The 26552-nt window shown below is 36.0% G+C and overlaps 1 protein-coding gene across 1 annotated transcript; it reads right to left on the bottom strand.

Annotated features, from left to right (window-relative positions):
• Window positions 1-202: 202 nt before the first annotated feature.
• UHMK1 (U2AF homology motif kinase 1) lies at window positions 203-25249 on the bottom strand. The gene is made up of 8 exons (XM_068541166.1): window positions 24821-25249; window positions 23208-23500; window positions 22379-22570; window positions 20065-20159; window positions 14516-14592; window positions 14267-14365; window positions 10893-10981; window positions 203-7325 (listed from the first exon to the last, which is right to left on the bottom strand). Exons 1-8 carry the CDS (start codon window positions 25086-25088, stop codon window positions 7179-7181), a joined length of 1260 nt encoding a protein of 419 aa, XP_068397267.1. The 5' UTR covers window positions 25089-25249; the 3' UTR covers window positions 203-7178.
• Window positions 25250-26552: the final 1303 nt, after the last annotated feature.

Here is a 26552-nt window from a genome sequence, read left to right as displayed (position 1 = left end):
TTTGATGTACTATTTTCAAAGATGAAAAATCACGTTCTTTAGAAATGAATGAATGAAGCTACATGGAAATTTTTCAATGGTAGCTCTCAGTAAAAATTAAATCATAAAATAAGTGTACTTACCTGTTATCTAAACTTGAATATTTATACTAAATACAGAAATATTTGAAATAAAAAAGCAATTCCTTTATTTTTAAGCTTTATTTTATCACCCTTATCAAACAAACACACATCAGAAAGCATATCAACAGTGCATCTTATGGTAAGTCAGTTTACAACAAAACTGAACAAGGCAATTGTGTTTACAGATAAAGTTTTCAGCAAAAAACTATATGCAGTACAATTAATTGAAACGCAGTGTCCATACTTTTTAGGTATATAGGAAAGTGGAAAATAAAAGTTCTTTACTACTCAGCAAGAAAAAACAGGTTTAAAAGACTTGAAATCAGAAATATAGGGATTTGAGAAAAGAACTTCTTGGTACTGATACACATCTACATTTATAGTCCCACTTAGTTATTAAAAAAAAAAAATCACAAAATAATAAGACATCACCAAGAACAGAGAACCATAGTGCCAAGAAATGCCAAGACAAATACGCTACTGAAACAACTGGTAGAAATGTTACAGACAACTATTCACTATGTACTGTAATATTCTTGTAGTTCTGAGGTGAAGGTAAACCAACAGGAGAGAATACTCCTTATAACTGGCTTTGGTTTAAGTGATCGTTCACATTTTTTCTAACCATACCTTCTAATCAAAAACATAGCAATTACATGTTATTGAGGGAAAATAGTAGTAGGTTTTAATATTCACAACCAGCCACTCCAGTGCTGATATGGGAAGCCATAAACTGTTAAAAATCTATTAATCATAACTGGATTTCAAAGAGTGACCAAAAGATGACAAAGATGGAGCCCTTTGGGGGAAAAATAATCCCTTCTACCCCAGATTTGCCACTGTTAAGAGGATATAAAGGAATGTTAAATTACTGAAGTTTTTTTTTCAAAAAAATTAAGAATGAAGGAGTTAAATCCTGCTGGAAAAAGATATGACAGATTTACACTCTGCAAAGTAAATATTCTACAGAGATGCAGCTTAACTTTTTTTTTATTATAATAAACACTACTTACTTCATAAGGTGCTATAACACTGCAGCTAGTGCAATACTAATGCCACCCACTGTACCCACTGTGCAAAGGGAAATAAGGAGATGGCTAATCCCGTTTCTTTCTGATCCTTGATTTGCGTAAGTGTTGATGTATACCAAATACACAAAAGATGGAGTTTAACTTAAATATTTATTTTTAAAAATTAGACCAAACTGAATATGGATATTTAGTCTGATCTCATACACTCTTAAAATAATTTTCTGGGGAAACAATGATGAGGAATGTGTAGAAATGGCAACATTTCTATGTTACAGGTACCAAACCTGGATTTTTAAAAATAAATATCATTTTTAGGTCATAAACTATATGAACAATTAATAACACCAATAAGGAAGCTATTTTCTTCCCCTCGTCTCTCTATTTTTATTATTTATCTTTCTCTTCTTTACTCTTAAATTTGGCAGACTTCTGACAACTCATGCTAATAAAATAATATAGCTATAGATAATTCAAATAACTGAAAAGATTTTTGAGTCCATAAATGCATGATTTTGGATGTGTGATTTAGAACACCTCACTACATTTGCTTTTACACACTCATTGTCCTGACATCATGAATACTATTAAGGAGAGAGCTTAGAAGGGGAAGGCAATTCCAACCTGGGATAGAAGTGACTATGAATAATTCTCTTGCTGACAATCAAGAGTTTATGATAACAAATAGCCCTGATGCTTACATAAGGGTTTCCCAAAAAGGAACAAAAATTTTGACAATTCCAGTTTTGGGGTTTTTTCCTTCAGAATGTGACTTATTTTCATTATACAAAGTAGTATAACAAAAGAAGCTCTTTTCTGCACAACACAACAAGGATCAATGGTCATATAAGGCAAAATAAGACACAAAGCTTCTCTTTGTTTTTAAATTAAAATACCACAAAGCTAGGTCATAAAACATACATGACTTTCAAAAAAAAAATCAGTTTTCTTTAGGATATTGTGACAGTTACTCTATGTAGTGGGAAATAACACTCAGGCAATCATTTGATAAATTTCCCATGAATTCCAGCATTTATGGTGTCACAAACATAACTGCCATGATTATGACAACTCTCTGAAAAGCACAAATCAAGCAAATAAAACATTAATCCTTCTAAACAGTATAAGGGACAACAAAAGTGCTGACTTGTAGGAAAATGAATAAAAACTTCATATCAGGAAAACAAAGATTGTGTAAACTATATATCTTATATCCTGAAGATCACCTTCATGACCACCTATAAAATAAACAATTTCCTAAATGCTCTCTGGTTTATAGATATTTCTTTTACAGCCCATTTCTCCTATAAAATTGCAGCAAAAATAGTTAAAATTGTTTACCTTCTCAAATATCCATAAGTACTTGTCAATCACACGTCACTGTGTAAATCTATTGGTCATTCACTGTGTGAATTTAAAAAGCAGTGAAAGACACTGGAGAGGAGGAGGTGGCTAAGATAACAAACATGATATACCCTGTGGTATCAGGTAGAGAAGAAGCTAACCTAAAACAAAACAAAATCTTTAAAATTTGGGGTACTTCAAAAACTAAAACATCCATATTCCTCTATAACTAAGAAAATATAACTTACCCAAATATACCATAAGAGGCTCAGATGAATTCCGTATCATAGAGATTCAACAGTCTTATATTCATTGAGAAAGCTAGAAAGTAATACTAACCTGAAAAGGCTAACATCTCAAAGTAAAGGTGATTTATTGAGCACCTTAAGAAGAAATGGAAATTCTTTTGAGCTAATTGTGACCAAAGGCTGGTCTGTATTGTGACCACACTTGACAAGAAATAAATAAATTTTATCAGAGCTAGAGTAATAAGATTTGAAGAAGGAACCTAATATTAAAAATGGAACTAGATCCAAGGAAGAATTGATTCTGCCAGATAACTCTGGCTTTCCATTATATGTAATATTGGGGGAAAAAAATCAAATATGAATAGTTTTACACATATTAAAAAAAAGGCAAACCCAGGCAATTTTGGAGTTTTATATTAAGTGACTCAATCCAAAAGTTATTCCAAGGAAAAGGCAAAGGAGCAATAATTATCATCATTTGGGAAGCTTTCACCCAAATGAGTTTTAATATTTTCCAGGAAACACAAGGCACTTGCTTAAATCTTTGACTGTCTACACATCCATCAGACTAAAAGTCATGATGCAATTCCATCTGTACACTTATCTGAATAAAGCCACCTAGCACGTACCTTTGCATAAAAGTCCAGGTAAAACACGTAGTTACTGAGTGTCTCCCCCACTCCCTCACCCAGTAACTATGTTATTATAATTATCATCAGTTACTATGGTGCTGATTTTCATTAAACTATAAAAAATAAAATGTCATGCTGCCAAGTATAACTAATAGTAGAAATTATATAAGATAGGCCTAATTTTATAAGGTCAGAATAAAGCCTAAAAAGATAATGATGCCAAAATGACAGTTACCTGCATTTGAGGAATAACTCAAATGAGCCATAAAACAGCATCTGAGTATTGTAACTCTGACTGTAACTCATTCCATAAAGGTAACTGATTCCCTTACCAGGGTGAAAGCCCAGTGTACTAAGACAGAAACAAACCTTATGCTCATAGTTTCTTCAACTTCCTTTACATGGCAGCACTCTTTTGGGCAGCATTCCTTATAATAAATTTGCTCAAAGGTTAAAATATAAGTATAAGCAATATGAATCTAGAAGGCAAGTTAAATAAGAATTGAGAGATTTTTTTAAAAGGTTAATTTAATATAGCTCAGCCCTCTTTATTTAGCAGCTGGAATACCAAAAAGAAGGCAATACTTGTCTCAATGAAAACAAGGAGAAGGATGAGTAAAACTATATTTATGGTTTTGTTCTAAAAGAAGCCTAGTATTGGCTCAAGGCAAAGCAGAGAGGGAATTTTTCTCTAAAGAGTTTCTATACTGATGGCCACAAAACAAGGAAGACATTCAGTAATAATAAATGCAATCTCTTATTCCAAGAGGCTCATTTTGTTACTCCTTTAAAATGCAGCAAATAGTTTCTTTTAGCAGTGCTATCTTTCACTGAGGTGTCCAACTCTACTTATTCTTCTCTAAATACAGCATTAAAGCTTTGAAAGTAGCCAAGTAGCCACCTCCTCCAAGTATGTTTCCAAAGAACCAAAGATTTCCTATAGAATTATCAATTTACATGCCTTTTTTGGGACAAAAATGTACCATGAAAATACCATGGAATAATAAAGAAACTGGAAGGCAAGAGGGAAGGAAGCACAGATATTAATTTAGGGAAAGAAAAACTACCTGAGATAAAATTTTCCCAAAATGGTAGGGGTTAAGTGACGTGAACCCTCACATGTTTACCCTACCTCTCAAAAAGAAAACTTCTGTCTTTAAAACTTCAAGGAATCAAAATCTTTGTGTATATATTTCATCCTAAAGGATCATGAAAATTGCATCATTCAATATTTGGTTCAGGTTTAAAAAAGATAACAAGATTAAATTTCTTATAATATCAGAAGAGGGAGGGAGAATCTGCAAATGTCATCTTTGGTAGTAATGGGCTAAGAGCTATAAAATAATTTAAATCAAAGGAGGCACCTCCATTCAATTTTGTGGCTTAAATATAAAATACTTAATTCGATGCATGGTTACTTAGGCTCATCAATTATTCCCTCAGCTCCCTTAAAATCTAGTTAGCATCTTCTGTAATAAAATTCTACAGTGTTAAACACTACATATACGCATGAATACATCCGCAATAAGAAGACGATCAGAGAATGCTGTGAAATTCAGCATCAAGATGTTAGCAGCATACTGCAAAATTAAGCTTAGAAGCCTACCTGCAGTTTATTTGTAAGGATTTTTCTTTTTGGTGATAGTTGGGGGAGGGAGAATGAGAAAGGTATATGTGCTAACCTAGACTACTTGCCCTTAAAAAGAATTCATTTGCATTCTGTGTTCATCAGTATGTATGGAAAGACCTGGTGTTTTTAATCACCATGGAAGCTGCTACCATACAAACATTTATGTTTTAGGAAAGCTTTGGTCTCCACAATACTCTCTTGCATTTTTATTTGAAACCAAACCAGCTAATCAACCTCTGAAAAGGCCATAATGAAAAATAATAGCTCTTCCTTCTAAGGGCACGTATTAGAAGCTTACTCTACAGTTCTCCCTTGGGTGCCACGCCACAGATCTTTTGGCAATTCATTATACCAAATTTGGCTTCATAACAAATATTAAGGAGAGTCCTGAATAATTAGGTAACTGTGAATAACAGTTAAATATCAAATGGTAATTGTCTCAACAGGGTAAAGTAATTCATCCTCTAAGACGTAAATTCTTAATTGGGCTCTCAATAACCTGCATGGCACACACAAGGAAAGACTATATGAGGAGGCTTCCAGCAGGGAAAGGTATAAAAGCTTTTTCCTTAGGAAAATAAATAAATAAATAAAATTTTCATTTAGTTAAGAAAACAAAAAATTCATAACCTGTATACTTTTCTTTTTTTGTATAATCAGTGCTTTATAAAGGTTTCCTAAGATTTAAACCTTTGAAGACAATCTACTGTAAAGTGGGAGGAATCCATAATTATAATTCCTAAAACCATGTAGTCAACCTGTGCCCGTGAACTCACGAATACTAGTTTCCTCTATTGGGGGACACATTAGACTGCTATGAATCTTTTTAAGAATTCTTCATAAGTTTTTCTTCTTTTCTATTTCCACCTTATTATAGCTACACCTTTCTTAACTTCCTTGTAATCAGAAGTCAGATCACCTGACCACCTAGGATGCCTTCCTCTAACGTCTCTTCAGCTAAGGATACAGATAAAGAATGGGGGAAGAGGAAAAGAAGGAGTGGGAGGGAGGTGAGAGAGAGAAAGAAAGAAAGAATCCTTGACTATGCGCCCTTTGCCTATTTTTTTTTTCCTTTTCCCTTCACTGAACAACTAATTCTTTCTCTTTGACCCACATCAATTTTCCATCATAGTAGACAGAACTCTACCTTGAGAAATTTTACAGTGATCCTAGAAGATTCAGTTCAAAACAGATGAGCTAATGCAGGGTCTAAAGCAGACTGATAGAAGGGGCAATTTATGTGTACCAAAACTTTTAAAAGAGTTTTCTCACTTTAAGAGAGTTTCAATGTAACCCAGTTTAGACTTGTGTGTTCTGGGCCTCTCAGGAATGAACTATTTTCTCATTTCATTCTATCAGACAGACCAACTCCCAAAAAACTTGTATCCTAAATCTTACAGATATTAAACAGGTAGGGAAGAGATGGGCATAGACTGTATTAACTCACAAGATTCACACTATAAAGAAAGCTACTCAAATTTTCTCTAATCTTTCACACCTGCACACTCACTCGAGCATACATACTGGACATAAAAATTGTGCAAGATCAAGCATTAGCTTTCTATTTTAAAAGCCTTAATTAAAAAAAAAATGTAGATAGGCTCACTGCAGTTTCTTTAAAGGAATATTCAGTACTACCGTACTCCTTTAAAAAAATTCATAACTCAGTGTTAAGAACACAGTAGGGAATTGCTGCTTAACAAGTACTTAACATTACTGAGAGCATCCAGTGCCAACTACAGATATCAATAAGGAAGACCCCTCTGACAACATAAAGGAATAATCTGTAAGTGATGTCACCAACTCTAACAAATTTGTTAATAATATTCACTACAACATGATATTATTCATCCTCGCTTCATGATCACATGAAAGAGTTAATATCTTTTTAGGTTACATACTGGAGAGCAGCACTTGCCCTACTGCACAAAAAAAGGTTGCCCACATGGATGCTCTAAACCCCCTCAATGTATAGCTGAGAGGTCTTGTCCTACTCAGTGCCAAATGTTTGCAATGCAGTCACTGCTTGAGCAAGGGCTGCACATCGGTAGGACTGAATAAATATACAAAGTATTCCCTTAAAATGATAAGGGGGTACTTCTGCATTCAGATGTAGAATACAATAACCCAGGAAATAGAAGAGGAGAAACAGGAAATAGTCCTTAGGTTACTGATTAAAGCAAAGTTTGATACAGATATCCCCTCTTGTAGGCACTCAGTGGGTAAAATGTAGCCACAACAAACTTCCCATCAAACATCCTTCCAGTCAGTAATTTCTGAGCAGCTTTGGAATCACCAGCATTTGCATACTCAACAAAGACCTGTAAGGGGACAGAGAAAACAAAGTAACTTCATTTTTATCAAAATTGTTTTAGAACAGTGCTTCTCCAACTTTAATGTGTGTGTGTGTATACATATATGTGTGTGTGTGTGTGTGTGTGTGTGTGTGTGTGTGTGTGTGTGTGTGTGTATATATATATACACACACACACTCACATATATATATGTATATATATATGAATCACTTGGGGACCTTGTTACAATGCAGATTCTACTTCAGCAGATCTAAGGTGGGGCCCGAGTCTCTTTATTTCTAAACAGACTTCCAGGTGATGCCAGTGCTGCTGGCCCATGGACCACATTTTTGAACAGCAAAGTTTAGAATACTTCCTTAGAACTCATTTCAATTCCGAAAAATTCCATCAAAACATACACCCTTTTGTCAAGTTCATAAAGGAGTGCTGAACAGTGCTAGACACTTGCTGAAGACAGGGCTGAACAGCCCAGAGAACAACGACATTTCGACAGTGTCTCAAAGAAGATTTGCAGAAGCCGCAACTATAGTGAGGAAGAGGTTTAAAACTAGGTAATTTCCTTTCCCATAGGTAAACGAAATAGCATAATAATTTATTAGTTCTTTTTGATGATCTAAAGCAAAAGTTACAGGGAGGTGACATGACTTGAAATGACTTGTCCTCAGTTACCCGTAAATATGTGAGCCAGGAAAAGAACTGCCTTCCCTCCTCAGTTGTATGCCTCATTTGTTACATCAATATTCTCCAAACTGAGGTGCGAGCATCCTAGGACACTCAGAGACTTTCAAAGTGGAAGCAAGAATAGACAGTTTTAAGGACATCAATTTCCAGATTCTTAACTTTCATTTGTACCTTTTCCTAAAACTGGATCTACCTAGAAGTTCAGGCAGGTTATCCCTTTTCATTTCCCCTTTCATAGGAGCCCTTTTCCCAGCTGACGAAGCAAAGTTATTACCAAAGGTCATAAAAACCTTCAGGGCATAAAAAGAAGCAATTTCAAATACAGTACTTTTTTTAATGGACTATTTCTTCATTGATAAACAAAGCTCCATGCCCTGCCTATGACTGGTCACTCCCTGTCTCATGCAAATATTTCTGTTAAGGATGATGTGTGACATTAGACCTAGGATATTTTGGCCTGTGATGGGATTTTCTGAATTCATATTTACTGCAAAAGGGACAAGCAGAACTGATTTCGTCTCTTCCATTCTATGACATTTTAAGCTATGCATTACTCTTTTTTTTTTTTCACACACACACACTGTATTTTATTTTTACAAGAGATAAATAGACTGACACCAAGCATTGTACATGGATGACCACAACAAAATATGCATTACTCTTGAACACAAAGTAGAGACCATCCAGTGCTAAAAACTGATGCTCATTTTTTCACCTTAGATATACTTAGTATTTTATATCTCCTTTTCTTACCAGAATAAATGTGCTTAGCTGTAGTTTCAAGCAATATATACTTTTTCACTAAATACAAAAGGAAGATTAGATGATGTCCAGTGACAAAAATGAAGCTCTTTCTGATTTTTTAAATTTGATTCATAATTACTCCAAAATCCATATACCAAAGTTCAATAAATGAGTAGACATGCACTTATAGAAGGAATACCAAGCTTTCTATAAGATTCCTTGCTTCATAGATAACCTATAATTTTACACATTACATCATTCTGAACTAAATAAAGAGGAAACATATTTTATAACTTACTATGTAATTAAATAATTATATTAGAGCTCTATCATTTTAATCTTGACTACTTTTTATAATTGTAAGATGCATCCCATAGTCTACTTCCCAGTATTTTTTTAATATTCCTTAAAAAAAATAACATGTTAATTTGAACTGAAATAGTCAAACTGGCTTTACCAACTAGGCAACAGACATTTTCAATAACCCAAGGAAGTTAAATCTGTGATTCTAAGAGTTTATCAAAAGTTGCTTTCACTCTCCAGTGAATGTCAGTAGAAGCTTCTTATTTCTTTTGGTGATAAAGCAAATGTCTTCTTGCTCATAAAGACTGATTTTTTTCATATCATCTTAAAGATGGATACTTCTCCCCTGAAAATACTCCCCCTGCTTCTCTATGCTGTGTTTCCCATTCTATTTTGACCACTCAGATTAGTAACGAGTCAGATCACATTAGTCCTCAATTCAAAATCTTCCAATACCTTCCCTTCTGATTCAGAGTAAAAGCCAATGTTATCCCAAAGGCCTACAAGGCTCACTCTACTTGATCTGTCCCTTACACTCCCATACTTCCTTGAGCTAATCTCCCACTACTCCCCATTTTTCTCTCTCTGCATAGCCACACTGACCTCCTCAAACCTACCAGGCATACTCAGGGCCTTGGAACTTGCTGTTCTCTTTGCTGGAATTCTCCTCCTTACGTCCTTCAAATTTTGACTCAAGTGTAATCCACTAGTCCTTCCTCACCTGCCTATTTAAAACTGCAATCCACCCTTTAAATCTCTTCTCCAATCTCTTTTTCCCCATAGCACTTTTCACTATATATTCTTTTGTGTTTTGATCACTGTTGTATCCCAGTGCCTAGAAAGTAACAGATGCTCAATAAATACTGGTTGAATAAATAAGCAGCAATGATGTATTCAGTATGTTCCTGACACTGAATGAGGTAAGTGCCATTATTACTAGACTGGCAATAATAACTTTTCACTAAGACTAGAGTGAGATTTCTTTTGTTTTTTTTTTCAGTTGCCAAGAATTTTCATAATATTGAACCATGAAAAACAAAATCTACAACCAGAGGTGATTTCACCCACCAGGGGACACTTGGCACTGTCTAGAGACATTTTTGGTGTCACAACTGAGGAGGAGGGTGGAGGGAGGGCATCTAGTGAGTAGAGGCCAGGGATGCTGCTAAACACCCTATAATGTACATGACAGCTCCCCCAACAAAGAATTATCCAGCTCAATGTTAGTGGCGTTGAGGCTGAGAAACACTCAGAGTAAAACAATATTCTGTTTTCTGAAAAATAAAAAAAAACTACAGATAAAAGAAAGATTTAATTTAGGATACAGAGTTTTCTTTAGAAACTGTGATCATAGTTTTAGCCTATACACTTTATAGATGAAAAAACTACGGTTCATCACAAAGCTAGTCAAGTTGAAACTGGAACTCAGCTTTCAGGATTCTCAGTCCAGTGTATTTTCCTTGTTTAAATTATCACTGATAATTCTATTACAATCAGAATCCAACCTAAATGGTTTCCTAACTGTACTTAATTAGAACAAAATTGGGCCAAGTATTTCTGTAGCTGACCCTGACCTAAATTAGCATATGATTCAGCTGGCCTGTATATAATGGCTCAAAAGTAGGTTAATATTTTAAAAAAACAAATTTTAACTGATAAAAAAGTACATGCATATTATAGAACTTTTGGAAAAAGTGAAAAGTACAAGAAAATAAAAACAGCCATAATGCAAAATTCATAATCCCTAGCAACATTCTGTGTACATCTTTCTACAAAATTAAAACATTTTGTACAGGATTTTAATAACCTCTGAATCATTCTGGAATTATGAAAATATTCACTTACTTGTCCCCTGCCAGGATTTTCTTTTGGAACAAGCAGAGACACCACTGGTCCATATTTTTGACACTCCTCTTTTACATCTTCTACAACATCTGGTTATTAATAAACACAACAGTAATCAGATGTAATTAACGAGCATTCATTATTTTCATATTTTAAATTAAAGAATTCAGGAATCCATATCTAAGTAATGAGGTCATTTTCTATAACTTCTAAAATTAAGCTTAAGTTAAGAACAATATAAATTCAATGCATTTAATAATTTTCTTTTTATATTTTAATTTGTTTTGAATAGTTAATACATTCAAGTGATTCAAAATCCAAAAAACTAGTCTCCTTCCCACTTTCCAAAATGTCATTCTGTTCCTCTCCCTGAAGACAATAAACATTATCAGTTTCTTCTGTATCCTTCCATAAATCTTATAAGCTTATACAAGCAAACATGATCATATATGCTTTAAGTAAAAAGTTCCAATCTTGCTTTTTTAAAATTAACATTACATTTTTAGATCTTTCAATATCATTACATGAAATTTTCTCATTTGTTTTTATGACTGTGTAGTATTTCACTCTATACATGGTTGATAAATTGTCTAATGTGTCCTACTGCCGAATAATTAAACTATTCCCAAGCTTTTTGCCATTATAAATAATACTGTAATAGATAAACTTGTACATATCTCATTTCACTTGTGTATTTCTAAATTAACTTTCTAGAAATGGAATTGCTAGGTCAAAATTGATATGAATTTGTAATTGTTGGAGTTACCAATTTGCCTTTCATAAAGGTTCACCAACTTAAACTCTCTCCAGTGTTGTATGAGAATATGTTTTCCTGTACCTCACTCACAGGAGGGTTTTCATATATTTTCTTCACTGTCAATGTAATAGGTAACGAAGATATCATAGTATGGTATTAACATTTCAATAAATGAGAATGAAATATGTGTGTGAGATACATTGTACATCCTTTCATATAAATTGTCTATTTGTATCCTCTACCCATAATCTACTGGCTTGAATTATAGGGGTTCTTTCTGTGATAAGAGCTGTAAATATTTTGTCTTTGGTGGTTTATGCAAGGTAAAATTTGTTGAATTTAAATTTAACCTCTACGGAGTTTCGTGCCAGACTAGTAAAAGGCCTTCCCCACTCCAAGAATATATATATTTTTAATCTCCCATGATTTTTTAGTTATATTGTTTTTCCTTTATTCTCTCCTTCCTGCCTGCTCTTCTTCCATCCTTCCTTCCTTCCCTCCTTTCTTTTTCTTTTTTCCCTGTTTTACCCCCGCCCTTACTTCTTTGTTTTGCTTTAAACTCTAACCTCTATATGATTTGCAATTTATTTTGGTCTAAAGTGGAAGGTTTGAATCTAACTTCTTCCCCACCACCATCAAGATTACAAGACAGCTGTCCTAACACTTATGATTTCTAGCAAGGCAAACTTACCTAAAACTAGTGTTATCTGAAGATGACCTTGCTAATTAGAACTAACAAGGCATTTAATGGTACGATATAGTCTGTTGCACTTTAGTTCACATAAGACTCTTAAACAGTAAGATTTAATAGCAACATTTAAACATTTCAATGCTCAGTGTATTTAGAAGTAGAAAAAAGGTGTTACATAGCAATATACACAGAAAAGAGTAGGTATAGTCTACCCTAACGTTTATTCAAGAAAGTCCAAGCTTGAGTTTTACAGCAATAAAAATTATTAGGAGGAGACAGAATTAAGTACAGTAGGTAGACAGACTTAAAGGACTTAAGTAGTAATTTGAATTAGATGCCGAGATTATTTACAACTACTGTACCATAAGGACCTGATTAAAACAATGCTGAGGGCAAGACTATTCTTTCAGATAAAAAGGCATCCTAAAAAGTAGAGACTGGAGATTCCTACAACTGTCACAGATTCAAAGAAATTATGTTTGTTTCATTTGTCAGATAACTATACAAAGCTGATTTACCCTTACAAGAGACAGTATGGTAAAATTAGCTTCATCTGTAATGGTTTAATTTTCCACAAAGAAAATGTTCAATACTAAGCAACTGATATTTTTATGTTTGGTCCTGCTTTTTAGTCCATTCACCACTCTGCTTCCAGAATGCTCTTATTAAACACAAGTTTGACTATATCACTCTCCTAGTTTAAATTTTAATGGCTCTTTATTGCATTTAACAAAGAACAAATATTTATTGAGTACTTCTCAGAAGCCAGGGACTATTCTACCCCTGACGCAAAGTTCTCTTGTATATTTTATATTCCAATATTACTACCTCTGGAATTAAAGTCCAAATTCTTAAACACAGCAAACAAGTCTATTAGATATCTGTATTCTGGCTACCTCTTTAGCTTTAACTGACTGTTCCCCAGTAAATATCCCAAGATACAGCCATACCAAACAATTTGCTGTTCTCTGAACATGTCACACTTTCTCTCATCTCTATGTCTTTCAGCTACTTTTAGCTCAACCCCTCAACTTTTAGCCAAGCAATTCTCAGATATTACCTCTGTAGAGATGCCCATTCATGCATCACTCAGATTGAGTTAAATACCCCTCCTCTGCCTCAGTACATTACCCCACCTTCAGATTTATCAAAACTATAATTGTTTATATAACTGTCTCCCCTATCACACTAAAGACAGGAAATAATTCCACAGTGGCAAGTATATACTCAGTAAATATGTCTTGAGTGAATGAATTATTAAAAGCAAAAAAAGAGAGCTAAAAGGAGAAGTGAAAGATTAGGGCAGGACTAGAATAGACAGGGAGAAAGAAGTTGCTGGGAAAGATAGCCTTCTTTACTAATTTTGTAAAGACCTATGAGATGTAAAAGAGTTGAAAGGACCTTAGGAATTGTTTTTAGTGTACTCAAACTGCTATAACAAAATGCCACAGACTGAGTGGCTTAAACAACAGACATTTATTTCTCATAGTTCTGAAGCCTGGAACTCCAACATCAAGGTGCAGGCAGATTTGTTGCCTGGTGTAGACAGCTGCCTTCTTGCTGTATACTCACATGGCAGAGACAGAGAAAAAGAGAGGGAGGAGAGAGACACCTCTCCTGTCTCTTCTTTTTTAAAGGGCATTAATTCCATCATGAGGGCCCCACCTTTACGACCTAATCTAACCCTATTACTTCCTAAAGTCTCCAACTCTAAATACTATCACACTGGGGATTAGGGCTTTGTCATATGAATTTGGTGGGGGACACATTCAATCTACAGCAGGAATCGAAAAGAGTACTTTAGAGATCATATAGTTCAATATCCTCACTATATAAATTAGTAAAATATGAGAATCTCACGAATTGGTATGACTGTTCCACACAGTTAGGAAAGACACATTAAAATATAATTTAGGCAACGCTGACCTTCATATTCCTCTTCATTCTCAAGATAATCATCATCCAGCACATTCAGCAGTCTTAGCACTGGAGTAGGAAGCATCACCAAATCTTCAATATGAGGGGCTGTTAAATTCATTATAACATGGTTAAATGTAAACTCTCCCAAACAAATTGATGACTATCAGGCAAAGGAGCTTGGGAATATAAATTAGTTCTGATGTCTTATTTGATTGTAAAATAACCAAGAAAAAAATAAAGACGTATACAACTTACCAAAAGGAATGCTAAAGAATGGGCTGCACAATGCCATTTCAGCAGGAATTCTTCTGCTTGGATCATCATGAAGCATGCTAAAACACACAAATAGGTATCTTTACAATTTGTCAGATCTTTTGAAAATGCAACCATTAAAGAAAATAAAAACGTCTAAATGTTCACCACAGCATTAATCATATTAGCATGACTTACTGAATCATTCATCTACAAAAAAATAAATGCTATTTATGAGAAAATAGTTTAATAAATTATTATATATACCTAAGACATAATATTATATTTTAATTTAAAATCTTTTTGATTAATAAATACAACATGGGAAAGTGATCCACACTCTGTAACACTAAGTGAAAAACAGCTAGACATAGATTTAGGGTAATCCAATTTAAAAAAAACAAAAAGAGGTGAGATGACTTTTGAGCCTTGTCAAATCCCCCTAATAATAAAGCAACTTGATAGCAAAATCAAAAATCTATGGACAACATCTCTAACAAAAGTAGGTAACCCCACTAGACTACAAAATACAAGAGGCTAGGGAGAAACCATCAATAGCAGTAGGACTTGCACCACATTGGCATGTATGTAGAAGGAAGCAGACAAAAATAACAGTTAATCTGATGAACCAGAGAAAAAAATAATCCCAAAGAACCAACAGGTATTCACTGGAAAGCACAGTTAGCCAATCTGAGAAAAGCAGCTGAAACTACCAGGGGTTATACATTCTAATTCCAAGTGAATGCAAGGGGTCCTCTGTAAGACCTGAGGGGGCTGAAGTAATCTAGACACTAGAACCTCTCAAAACCAACCAGCTGAAGCTCCCTTCCAGGGCAGAGTCCTGCAAAGAAAAGAAATCTTGGGAAGAGAATCCACATTGATGGGGTAAATAAATTGAGAGAGAAAGAGACAAAGACACCAGGAAAAAAGTAGGGAAGGGGAAGAGCCAGGAGATCTCAGGAAAAGAAAAAAAACACTTTTTCAAAAAAAATTACACAAAACAACAGAAGAAGGAGCCCTGTGTAGTTAGAAAAGCTACACCTTCTTCTGTAAGTTAAGGAAAATGAATTTCATATAAAAATGAACCATATAAAAAGTATTATAACAAAGTTACTATACAAGAAAAGAGAATTGCAAAATAACTGCCGTCAGACAACGAATGCATGCAAGAAAGACATGACCACAACACAGACGAACACTATAACCTACCATTTCAAATGAGCTAAAGGCATTTTTTACAAAGATACAAGATATGAAAGAGTAACATAAATCAAATTAGAAAATTTCAAAAATCAGGTAACAGAACTCAGGAGAAACAAAAGGAAAAAATAATTTCATAAAATAAGCTTAAGCTAGAAGAGACATAAGGATGAATAAACACAAGAGATAATGTCTTAAAGACAAACAAGGCAGAAAGGAGAAAAAATTTTTAAATAAAAAAAAAATGAAATAAAAAAAGATTCAAAAGAAAGTGATAATACTGAATAGAGTCAAAGAAAATCTAATATATATAGAATGGGAGTGCCTGAAGGAAAAAACCAAAGCAAGGGAACAAATACTAAAAACTGTAACTTAAGAATACCTTCATAAAACAAACAAAAAGATCTGAAACTACATATTTCCTGAGACTATAGACCCTAGAAAAATCAAAATCTATTATTCTGGTAAAATCACTAGACTTTTAAGAAAAAGATGAAATCCTCAGGGCATCTAGGCCAAAAGACCAAGTGACTTTTAATACAGAGTGTCATCAACACGCTGTTTTCAACAGCAACACTATATGCTAGAAGAAAACAGAGTACAGTTGACCCTTGAACAACTCCAGGGTTAGGGGCACGCCCCCTCCCCACAGTGTAAAATCCATATAACTTATAGCTGGCCCTCCATATTCACAGTTCCTCTGTATCCACGGTACTGCAGCCGCAGATTCAACCAACTGCAGATCATGTAGTTACATACTATTTACTACTGAAAAAAATTCATGTATAAATGGACTCTTGCAGTTCAAACCCATGTTGTTCAAGGGTCAAGTGTAATTTAAGACACTCAAGAAAAGTGTCTGCTAAGGATTTTTATACCCAGGTAAACAGACTTTCAAGTATAATAAGCACAGTTTAACTATTATTAATATGCAAGGGACTTCCCTGGTGGCACAGAGGTTAAGAATCTGCCTGCCAATGCAGGAGACACGTGTTCGATCCCTGGTCCGGGAAGATCCCACATGCCGTGGAGCAACTAAGCCCATGCGCCACAACTACTGAAGCCCACGCGCCTAAAGCCTGTGCTCCACAACAAGAGAAGCCACCGCAATGAGCAGTCCCTGCTCTCCGCAAATAGAGAAAGACCACATGCAGCAACGAAGACCCAACGCAGCCAAAAATAAATAAATAAAACAAATAAATTAAAAAATAAATAAAACAGTATTTTTAAAAAAATGTTAAAAGAAAAAAACATGCAAGAACTCAGAGAATATTAATCCTATGATCAAGAGAACAAGCTTCAGTAAACTAAAATGACTAGAGAGACATCAACACAAGGATCAGTGATGAACATTAAGTATCTAGTTACACAAAGAACTGAGATTAAATGAGAGTGTTTGAAAATAGCATGTAATGGCTATATAATCTGACAATGCAGATATAACTATTTTTCAAATGAGGGAAGAATGGGAAAAGCATATGCAAAAACAACTGTTTTCAGTGATCTTACTATACCACTATTATTGAGACTGTTTTAGTGTAATGTGGAATGAAGCAAATGAGTAATTATGAAATATTCTAATCTGGCATTCTCTTTGTCCTTAAGAACCAGAATTCCTGACATAAAAGAAAAGAGAAAGAGATGTAAAACAGAAGAAGTAAAAACACTGTGGTTCTGAATTTAAATTGGAAACGTCAGTATGAACTCTGTCCACTTAATAGGCCTTGAAACAATGACCACCCCAGTAGCAATGAGTATTCCTAATACCCAGATTGTGGTTTTTAAAATACCATTTCCTACTAAAAGAAACCAGGCTTCTTGGAGAAATGCTACTTCCAGGTCTGGGGCAGGAAATATATACTTTGAACTAGGAACATCTTACCACACCAGATAAAAATGAAACTATTACAGATAATAAGGTCTGCCAAAACCAACTTGCAGAGGCTCACATTCATCAAAGATGGGATAATTTCAGCTTCAATTAGGATAAGAACTGCAATGGATTGAAATATACCAAATATATTTAAATTCACTAGTTAATAATGATACTTTGACCTTTCAAAAAGGGGATGGTCTGCTTTGGAAGATACAGGGAATCAATTCATTATGAAAACAAGGCAAGAGAATCAAGCATTTATTTCGTCTTAACTAAATGAAGAGAAAATGACATAATAAGAACATCACCATTCTACAACCCCTAACAAAGTCATGGATCTAGGCACTGAGTATTAACAGTTCTTAACACATAAAATGGAGATGGCCACATTATGTGCTGACATAAAAAAACAGAATACCATCTATAGTCTGGAAAAAAAAAACCCTCTAGATACAAATATACAACTACCAATTTACAGAAAATAGGGAAATATGTTAGACTATACTACAATAACACAATCTGTAAAATTCAGACTGTGGACAACTATACTGAGTCAACAACCCAGGCTGTTCAACAAATAAACAAAGGAAAAGGGAGAGTAGGAGATGGAAAGGGACCTTTTAGAGTAAATGAAACTTAAAAGGGATTTGTTTTTTTTTAATAGAAGGGCAACACTTAACCATAGTGTTTAGGGATGCACACTTAGGTAATAAAACTATAATGAAAACAAGGAAGTAATAACCATGAAAGTCAGGGTAGCGGTTACTTTTAGGGAGGAAGAAGGGGCTTGAGATTGGGATAGGGTATGCAGAGGACTTCAGGAGTAGCTGGTAAATTTCTAATTCTCAACCTGAATAGTGGATACAACAGTATTCCTAAGCATTCACTAAGCTACACATTTGTTTTCAGTATCTATGTTCTAGTCTACAATAAAAAAAAAAGGTTCGAATAATTTGCACGCACACACAACAAAATATGAAGAAAAATACTGAAAAGAAATACACCGAAGTGCTAACAGTAGAAAATGAGTTTATAATTTTTATTTTTCTTGTCACAATTTTCTATAGCTTCCAAATCTAGTATTACTTATAGAAAAAAGGGGAAAAAAAGGTATTATTAAAAACAAAATAAAACCAAACCCTTCAAGCTTAAATAACAAGGTCAATGGTAGAACTTAGACTTTTAAGTCTATCCCAGAATCCATTACATAATTTGACTTCTATCCTAGAATCTGTTATATAATTTTACACTGCCTCTTTTCAATGTAAAATGCAACATTTAGTATCTAGTATCAATCAGATACTAACAGCTATTTAAAACTACTGTAATTTGTAAGACACACACACACACACACACACACACACACACACACAAATAACTGCAAGTAAAACTGGTGACATCTGAGTTCCATGGACTGTAATGTCAATTTCCTGGTTTTGATATTGTACTAGTTTCATAAGATGTTACCACTAGGGGAAACTGGGTGAAATCAAAACACTCCATCTGTATACTTGAAGCAAAAAGCTCCATAACCGCCTGACTCATTTCATTATATACACATGTGTAATATTAATTATCTCTGATCAAAAACCGCAGTGTCATTTCCTTAGACACCAAGATTTATAAAACAATCAATCATGCCAGATAAAAACAGACACCTTCACTTACAATAACTGACGCTAATCAGAACACCCTCCGGAGCAACACCTGGCCCAGGAGTCACGTGGACCAGCTTTCTCAAATAAGTTTGACAACGACTATCATAAGGGCATGACTAAGTTGCCACCAAATCTGAATGGCCGTTAAGTTTACTCTGAGAAACAAACATTCCTGGGTAGAAGGAGTGGACTAATGAGCAGTTTTAATGAAGCTTTAAAAACCAGTTTGGAGAAAATTTAAGAATAGGGTACACATCCTTTTAATTAAACCATTTGTCGGAAATCATGTTTTGTCAATTCAAAGAAAGTCTATTTTATGTCACCACATTTTTAAAGACAGGAATTATTTTTATATTAAAAAACAATTTAAAAATTAAAAAAAAAAACAACACTGTATCTGTGCCCAGCATTTTCAATGGTAATTATTTAAAGTATAATATATAATTACTTTACTTGAAACTTTTATTTGGTAGTCCAAAGTAAACTTAGTCTTTAGTTAGTAAACGCCTATTCTCTATCATATATAGAACTGCCAGAGCGACGAAAGGCCCCAGGTACAGTGACCCATCATGTATCTTCCACTGAGTAACTGCTAGGAAGAGCCTAATGCCTGGTGCTCACCAGGAAAAAAGAACACTCCCTTGAAAATAAATTTAGTAAAACAACTTGATTGCTTTCTTATTAGAAGCTAGCCTGTATAGAATATCTAAAGATTTTTGATTCTAAGGAAGGAAAAGCTCTACATGATTAAGCAAACCAGAAATAATAATATAAATCCATTCAGAAAAAAAAGCCAGTTTAAAGTACACGTAACATACCTTTTGATAAGGTCTCTTAGGTGATAGGCGGGAATTGCGGCATTCACCACTGCTTTACTGGCAAATATGTGATCAATAATAGCAGAACTGTTTGCCTAAAAAGACGGAGAAAAGTCTTCCTTTGGTTATTCAGTTCAGTCTGTATTTACTGAGTACTGGACACACAGCACTGAACGTTTGGTAAATTAAATGCAACAGAAAACACTCTCTTCTAAGAGCTTACAATCTTAATGAAGGAGATTGGTACATTTTTTTTTTTTTTTAAAGAATTATTTATTTATTTATTTATTTATTTTTGGCTGTGTTGAGTCTTCGTTTCTGCATGAGGGCTTTCTCTAGTTGTGGCGAGTGGGGGCCACTCTTCATCGCGGTGCGCGGGCCTCTCACTATCGTGGCCTCTTTTATTGCAGAGCACAGGCTCCAAACGCACAGGCTCAGTAGTTGTGGCTCACGGGCCCAGTTGCTCCGCGGCATGTGGGATCTTCCCAGACCAGGGCTTGAACCCGTGTGCCCTGCATTAGCAGGCAGATTCTCAACCACTGCGCCACCAGGGAAGCCCTGGTACGTTATTATAAAACTTCTAGAGAAGAGGAACATTTTTTCTACATTCTCAGTACCTGACACTCTTACTAGAACACTTACTAGATGAATGAATAAAGAAACAAATACCAAAGCAACCACACAGAAATGCAGTTTAATGCAAAATGAGAAAGTAAATGTGTGCTAGGTGAGTCAGTGTCTTCATGATGAGTCTTCAATTGGTTTTCAGACAGAAATAAAATAAACTATCAAAGAGAAACCAGGACAGTATTTAAAACTTGCATCTGTCACATTATTCATACCTTAAATCCTTGTGGAACATAACATTTTCTCCCTGAGTACTGTGGAAGTATGTACATGAGTAAAAAGACCCGATACCATCATAATCACCTAATACCACAGGCCACACGCTATGCTAGGAACTAGGTATCATTTCTCTTTTAACCTCAACACTGTTATCCTCATTTTACAGAAAGTAAACCATCGCTTAGTAAACCTAAATAAATAACTTAGAGGTGGGGGAAGATATAAACCCTAGAGGTTTAACTTCAGAGCCTATGCTCATACTCGGCAATTTTGCCTCTATACAAAGTGATAAAATACAGAATAATGATGCTTATATCTAGGAGACAAATAATGGGGATTGCTTTAGTACACATCATGCCTCTAAATTTCACCAAAAAAATGCCCAAATGTGATCTAGTTCTGATTGGCTCTGGCTCAAGAAGAAATAGTCCAAAGAGCTCAAAGTTAGTCAAAGCTAAATGTAGAAAATTGATCCGTTTATCTATATTAGCACTAGGGAAAGAACAACGGACTGTTTGGGGTACTAATGATAAAGAATGATATTGGTTTTACTCACATGGCAGTAGTTTTTTTGCCAAAAGTAAGCATTAGGTACACCCACTAGGCTATTAAAGTATTCCTTCCAAGAACTGCTTCACCAGGTATAGATGACTAGGGGTTTAAAAGAAATAAAACTCTGTATGGTATAATGGCCACACACTATGCATTAGATGCTCAAAAAATACTTGTTTAATATCAAAACCAATAATAATTCTTAAATATTGTACTGTTTATCAAACCTCTAACCTAAAGGATACTGATATCATCACAACATTAAAGCCCCAATATGTTGGAAAACGTAATGTAGTTAATTCCTAACTCATGAATATGCGAAAGGTTAATTCCTATGTCAAAGGTTTGGAACTTAGAACCCATGTTCCCAAAGAAACAATGTTATTAGCAGCACTTTCTCAGGATAGTTCACATATAGAATACAAATAAACACGAAGCAGAGTGGAACTGTGGACAGAACACTGAACTTCTGAGTAGGAGGGACAGAATTGGGGGCCCAGGTCTAGAACATCCAGTTGTACTATCTGGAGCTAGTGGTTTTACACATCTGTGCCTCCAAGTTTTCATTTGTAAAAGAATAACCAATATCCATTCTAACAATCCTCATAGAGTAGTACTGTATTAGTAATATTTTAGAATACTACATTACTAAACAAATCCCTTTTGCTTCTTTGGGGAAATGCATTCATTCAAGCACTTACGACATGCCAGGCCTCAGCTAAAAACAGTGAGCATGCAATGCTCACTAGCACATCTGTAGCTACGGGAGTGAGGAATAGCATTGAAGGTAACATGAATGCAGTAAGAGGAATATGGAGGAGATGAAGCGATCAGCGTCCTCAAAGAGAATCACTATAAACTGAGTACTCTTACATTGGGATTAAGGACCCCAAAGCAAAACAGTGGTGCAGTTTACCTTCCATTCCTGAGATCTGACTGTATGTTTCAGTTTCATTCCTGAGAACATTTCCAGTAAAATGATTCCTAGGCTCCACAGATCAACAGCTGAGGTACATTCTGTATCACTCTGCAGGCCAGCCTGGGCCAAGCAATTCTGCAGTTCTGCTTCCGGAGCCCGATACCCGTCTGTCTGAATGTACTTTACATCCTAAAGAAGATGAGTAAATATTATAACCAATCAAAAACTGCCCACTTTCCATCCAACCAGTGTATTTACCTCTCTGAAAGCGCAATGAGCCACTACCAAACTGAATGTCAAAATTTTGAGTCCTTGGCTACCACAATGCTTTGGTTCATTAACTGGGGAGTTCTCAAAGGCAAGCTGTACACTTTCCATACAACTGCTCATTTCTTTAGATACTCTCTTGCCTGTCAGACACTGCTGATAAAGAAGGACACTCTGCAAAGAGCTGATAAACCATGGAGAATGGAGCATTTGCCAGAACTGTCACATGAGTTCTGCCATTAGACAGAGTCCCAACATTGAAGACACCAGTAACAGTAATTCAGCAATTAACCAAATGCTCAAAGAAAAAAAAGTCTTCTATGTAGGTAAAGTACTTTTAATAATTCCACAGCCCTCTTGTACTAGCTCCCACTACCTGACCCAAACATATATCCCTTTTTAATGATTATGGCAATGAAATTCTTTTTATTTGCTTCATCCCCAGGCACTTCAGTATTTTACACAGAAATATCTCTTAAGTCTCTACTAAATCACCTCTGTTATTTAAAAATATTTTGTTTAAACCATTGAGGGGGTGGGGAGAGAAAGTATGTCTTACCTGATTGCCCTCTTTGAAGCTAAGTCCAAAGTCAATGAGTTTAAAACATTCATTCTCGGCACTCCACAATATATTACGTGGTTTGAGGTCTGCATGGACATAACCCTCATGATGAAGAAAAGCAAGGGCCTCTAGAACATCTCTTGCACAATGCTGTATCATCCACATGGAACAACCCTGGTGACTGGAATATAAAAGCAATTCCGAAACACTGACATCCAGGAGTTCAAGCAACAGACAGCGTGATGGCACATTTGGAGAGAAGTGGATTGTAAAGACTCCATATAAAGTCACTAGAAAAAGAAACGAATTATAATACTTTAAAAACCAGACTCCGAGTAAGTGACCATTAAAGTAAATACAAATTTGGGGTAGTCTAGATAAGGATAACTTTGATGAGCAAGCAAGCCACTGTAATTTATTTTTCCCATGAGTAAGATTTTTGGGCAACTGGGTTACTTTAATAAAATAAGACGACCTTCAACAGCGGATTACAATTCAAAGATATTAAACATGGCACAATAATTCAAATTGTGTTTCCCAGGCACTCAGGGATGGGTGAATAGGCACTTAGGGTGCCAAGCAAAAATGATCAAAAGAAAAATCCAAATACTAAGTACTCTTACGGCAAACGTCACAACATGCAAAATCAAAACTGAAGATTGTTTCTTGATCCAAAATAGCACTCTATAATCTAAATATTAAAAGGAGAGATTGAGACTTTCAAGATGGCACCGTAACCTCATCTTGTAGAGATTCAACAACTCCTTAGGCCTGCAAAAAATTTCCGTCTTAAATACTCGGGTTATATACACCATTTAGCAACCCTTAAAAAAGAAAAGGAAAAAAAAAAAAAGCAACACTAGTGTTAAGAATTTCTTCTCCAAATGGTAATGTTAAAAAGGTCACCTTCAAATTAAATATGGATCATGCTTGCCAGGAAATAAGACATTTCTTTACTAACCAAAGCCGTTACTAATTATAAGCTCTCTGTTGGTATAGTAACAATGAAAACTGTTTTCATATATCAATCATCAGTAACCATTACATATCTTACATTCCGAATATCTGAATCATGAAACATGGTCTTACCTGGGTAAAAGTATAAAGTGCACAGGTATAATTTTCACACTTCCATAAGGACTACTATGTAAAATTTGGGAGTCATTTCTCCCAAATCCATACTAAATATGTATCAAGTAACACCTATATGGGTTATTAGCATTGACGTCACAAGTACTAGAAATATTTCCCATTTTTCACTGGTGTGCAAAGATTAAACAATTTCCGTATAAGACATTACAATCTAGTAAAGATATGCCTCCTTTCACTAAAGAAGATGATTCTCTGTGCTAATAGGTGCGGCATTCTGCAACGAGAACTGAATCAAAACAGAATTTATTGAGCATCTACTACGGGCAAAGCAGACCACCAACTCCACCGTATTGCAGAGTGAAAGGGGGACGGGAAAGGGCCCTGGACCGGGTGATAAGGACAGGGCCAGACCCACTTGTCCAGCCTAAAAGACGGAAGACGGAACGCCAGGCTGCGAGAGGGAGTGCATGCTTGGACTGGGACCTGGGCAAGACGAGAAGGGAGACAGTGGCAATTACCGATGTTCCTGTGACCCTGCAACTGCTCCAGCGCCGCCCTCTCTTTGCGGAAACCGTACTCGGCGGCCGAGGCCGCAGCCCCGGTGGTGCCCGGCGGTAAGAACTGCTTCAGAGCGCCGGGGGGCGAGCCGGGTGTGCCGCAGCAGCGCACACGATACACCGAGGCCGAGGAGCCGCTACCCAGGCGGCTCTGTACCTGCCACAGCCGCCCGAAGGCTTCCAGAAACCGCGGCGGCTCCGCGCCCCACGCGCAGCCGGATCCCGCCATCGGTGCGGACTGAGGGCGCTGACACGGAGCTGACGCGACGCGCCCAGGGCAGGCCGGCAGGGCCCGCGGTCACATCTCCGCCTGCCGGACCAGCGGCTCCGCAGGGAGGGGCCTGCAGCCGCCTCACCGACTGCCGGGACCTCCGGCCGCCATGACACCGGAAACCGTAGGCGCCGTGGGGGGGTGGGGGTGGGGTGGTCCCAGAAGCCGGAAATGGAGGAAGAGCCAATCCTGCAGGCTGAAGGAGGCGGGCCCAGAAGGGGCGGGGTCTAAAGTTGATTAGAGGAATTAAGGTTTGGAGGAAGGGACTGAGGTTAAGAGATGTGAAACTTTCTTGAGTTCTCACTGATCCAGGCCCAACGTAAACCGCTTTCACACACGTCACCTGAAATTAAAACTGCCCCTTTTTCTTGTTGAGGAACCTCACCTCAGTACTGGGAACCTAGGAAAATAAAACCCCGCCTACATTTCTCATAGCCGGGATCCCAGAGGAAATACCCCAGTTACTAAAGGAAAGGGTTTAACACCACTTCCACACCTATGGTCACTAGTGGCTATAATTCTGGACGCCCAGGCCTCTGTGCTCCTCTTAGTCTACTTTGCCTGTGGCTGCCTCATCAAAAAGCATCCAGTCCCAGGCAAGTCTTCAGATGACTGTAGCTCTGGCTGAAATCCTGACTGCAAACTCTTGAGAGACCCCTAAGCTAGAACCACCTATCTAAGGCACTTCTGAATTCAATCCTGCAGAAATTATGGCAACAAATGTTTATTATTGTTTTAAGTTGCTAAGTTGTGGAGTAATTTATAATGTAGCAGTGAAAAAACTATGAACTAGAAAGGAATAAATTAATGTCTGCAAAATTTAACATTGTTGCAAAATTGCTTTGTAGACTAGTTGTATACATTTATGCTCTAATTAGCAGTCAGAGTGCTGACTTACCATACCCATATCATTATAAAGCATTATGATTAAAATTTTTTCTTTTTAATTTTATAAGTAATAAATGATATTTTGATATAGTTTTTATTTTTTGTTGTTGTTAGTAATGTACACCTTTTTCATACTTTTATTAGCTATTTTAATTTTCTCTTCTGTAAATTTTCTTGCAAGATCACCTTGTAGATTTCCTTTTTCACTTTACTTTCCTTACTCCTATTGTCTTTCTGATTAGATCCTTTTCTTTCCATGTGGCTGGTACACGCCAGGAAATACCAGAGGCTCACTTGGAATTGCAGGCTCCAACTATAAGGAATCTACTGTCCCTCTCTAACCTGTTCTTTCTTCTCTCCTGAACAGTATCTCTTTGCAGTGTGCTATGGATTGAATGTCTGTGTGCCCCCAAATTCATATGTTGAAACCCCAATCATCAGTGTGACAGTATTTGGAGATAAGGACTTTGAGAGGTAATTAGGTCATGAGGGTGGAACCCTCATGATAGGATTAGTGCCCTCATAAGAAGAGAT

This window comes from Eschrichtius robustus, chromosome 3, assembly GCF_028021215.1.
Source record: "Eschrichtius robustus isolate mEscRob2 chromosome 3, mEscRob2.pri, whole genome shotgun sequence".
Taxonomy (NCBI): Eukaryota; Metazoa; Chordata; class Mammalia; order Artiodactyla; family Eschrichtiidae; genus Eschrichtius; species Eschrichtius robustus.
Note: the sequence above shows the minus strand (reverse complement) of the source record. Positions and strands in the feature narration are given on the sequence as shown.

Bases quoted from the DNA above. Each gene is read 5' to 3' on its own strand.
- UHMK1 (XM_068541166.1), bottom strand. From the start codon at position 25,088: ATGGCGGGATCCGGCTGCGCGTGGGGCGCGGAGCCGCCGCGGTTTCTG. The intron at 22,571-23,207 runs GTAAGACATACT...CATCTTCTTTAG, and splicing joins GCTTCAAAGAGGGCAATCAG to GATGTAAAGTACATTCAGAC. The intron at 20,160-22,378 runs GTAAACTGCACC...CCGTCTTTTTAG, and splicing joins TCAGATCTCAGGAATGGAAG to GCAAACAGTTCTGCTATTAT.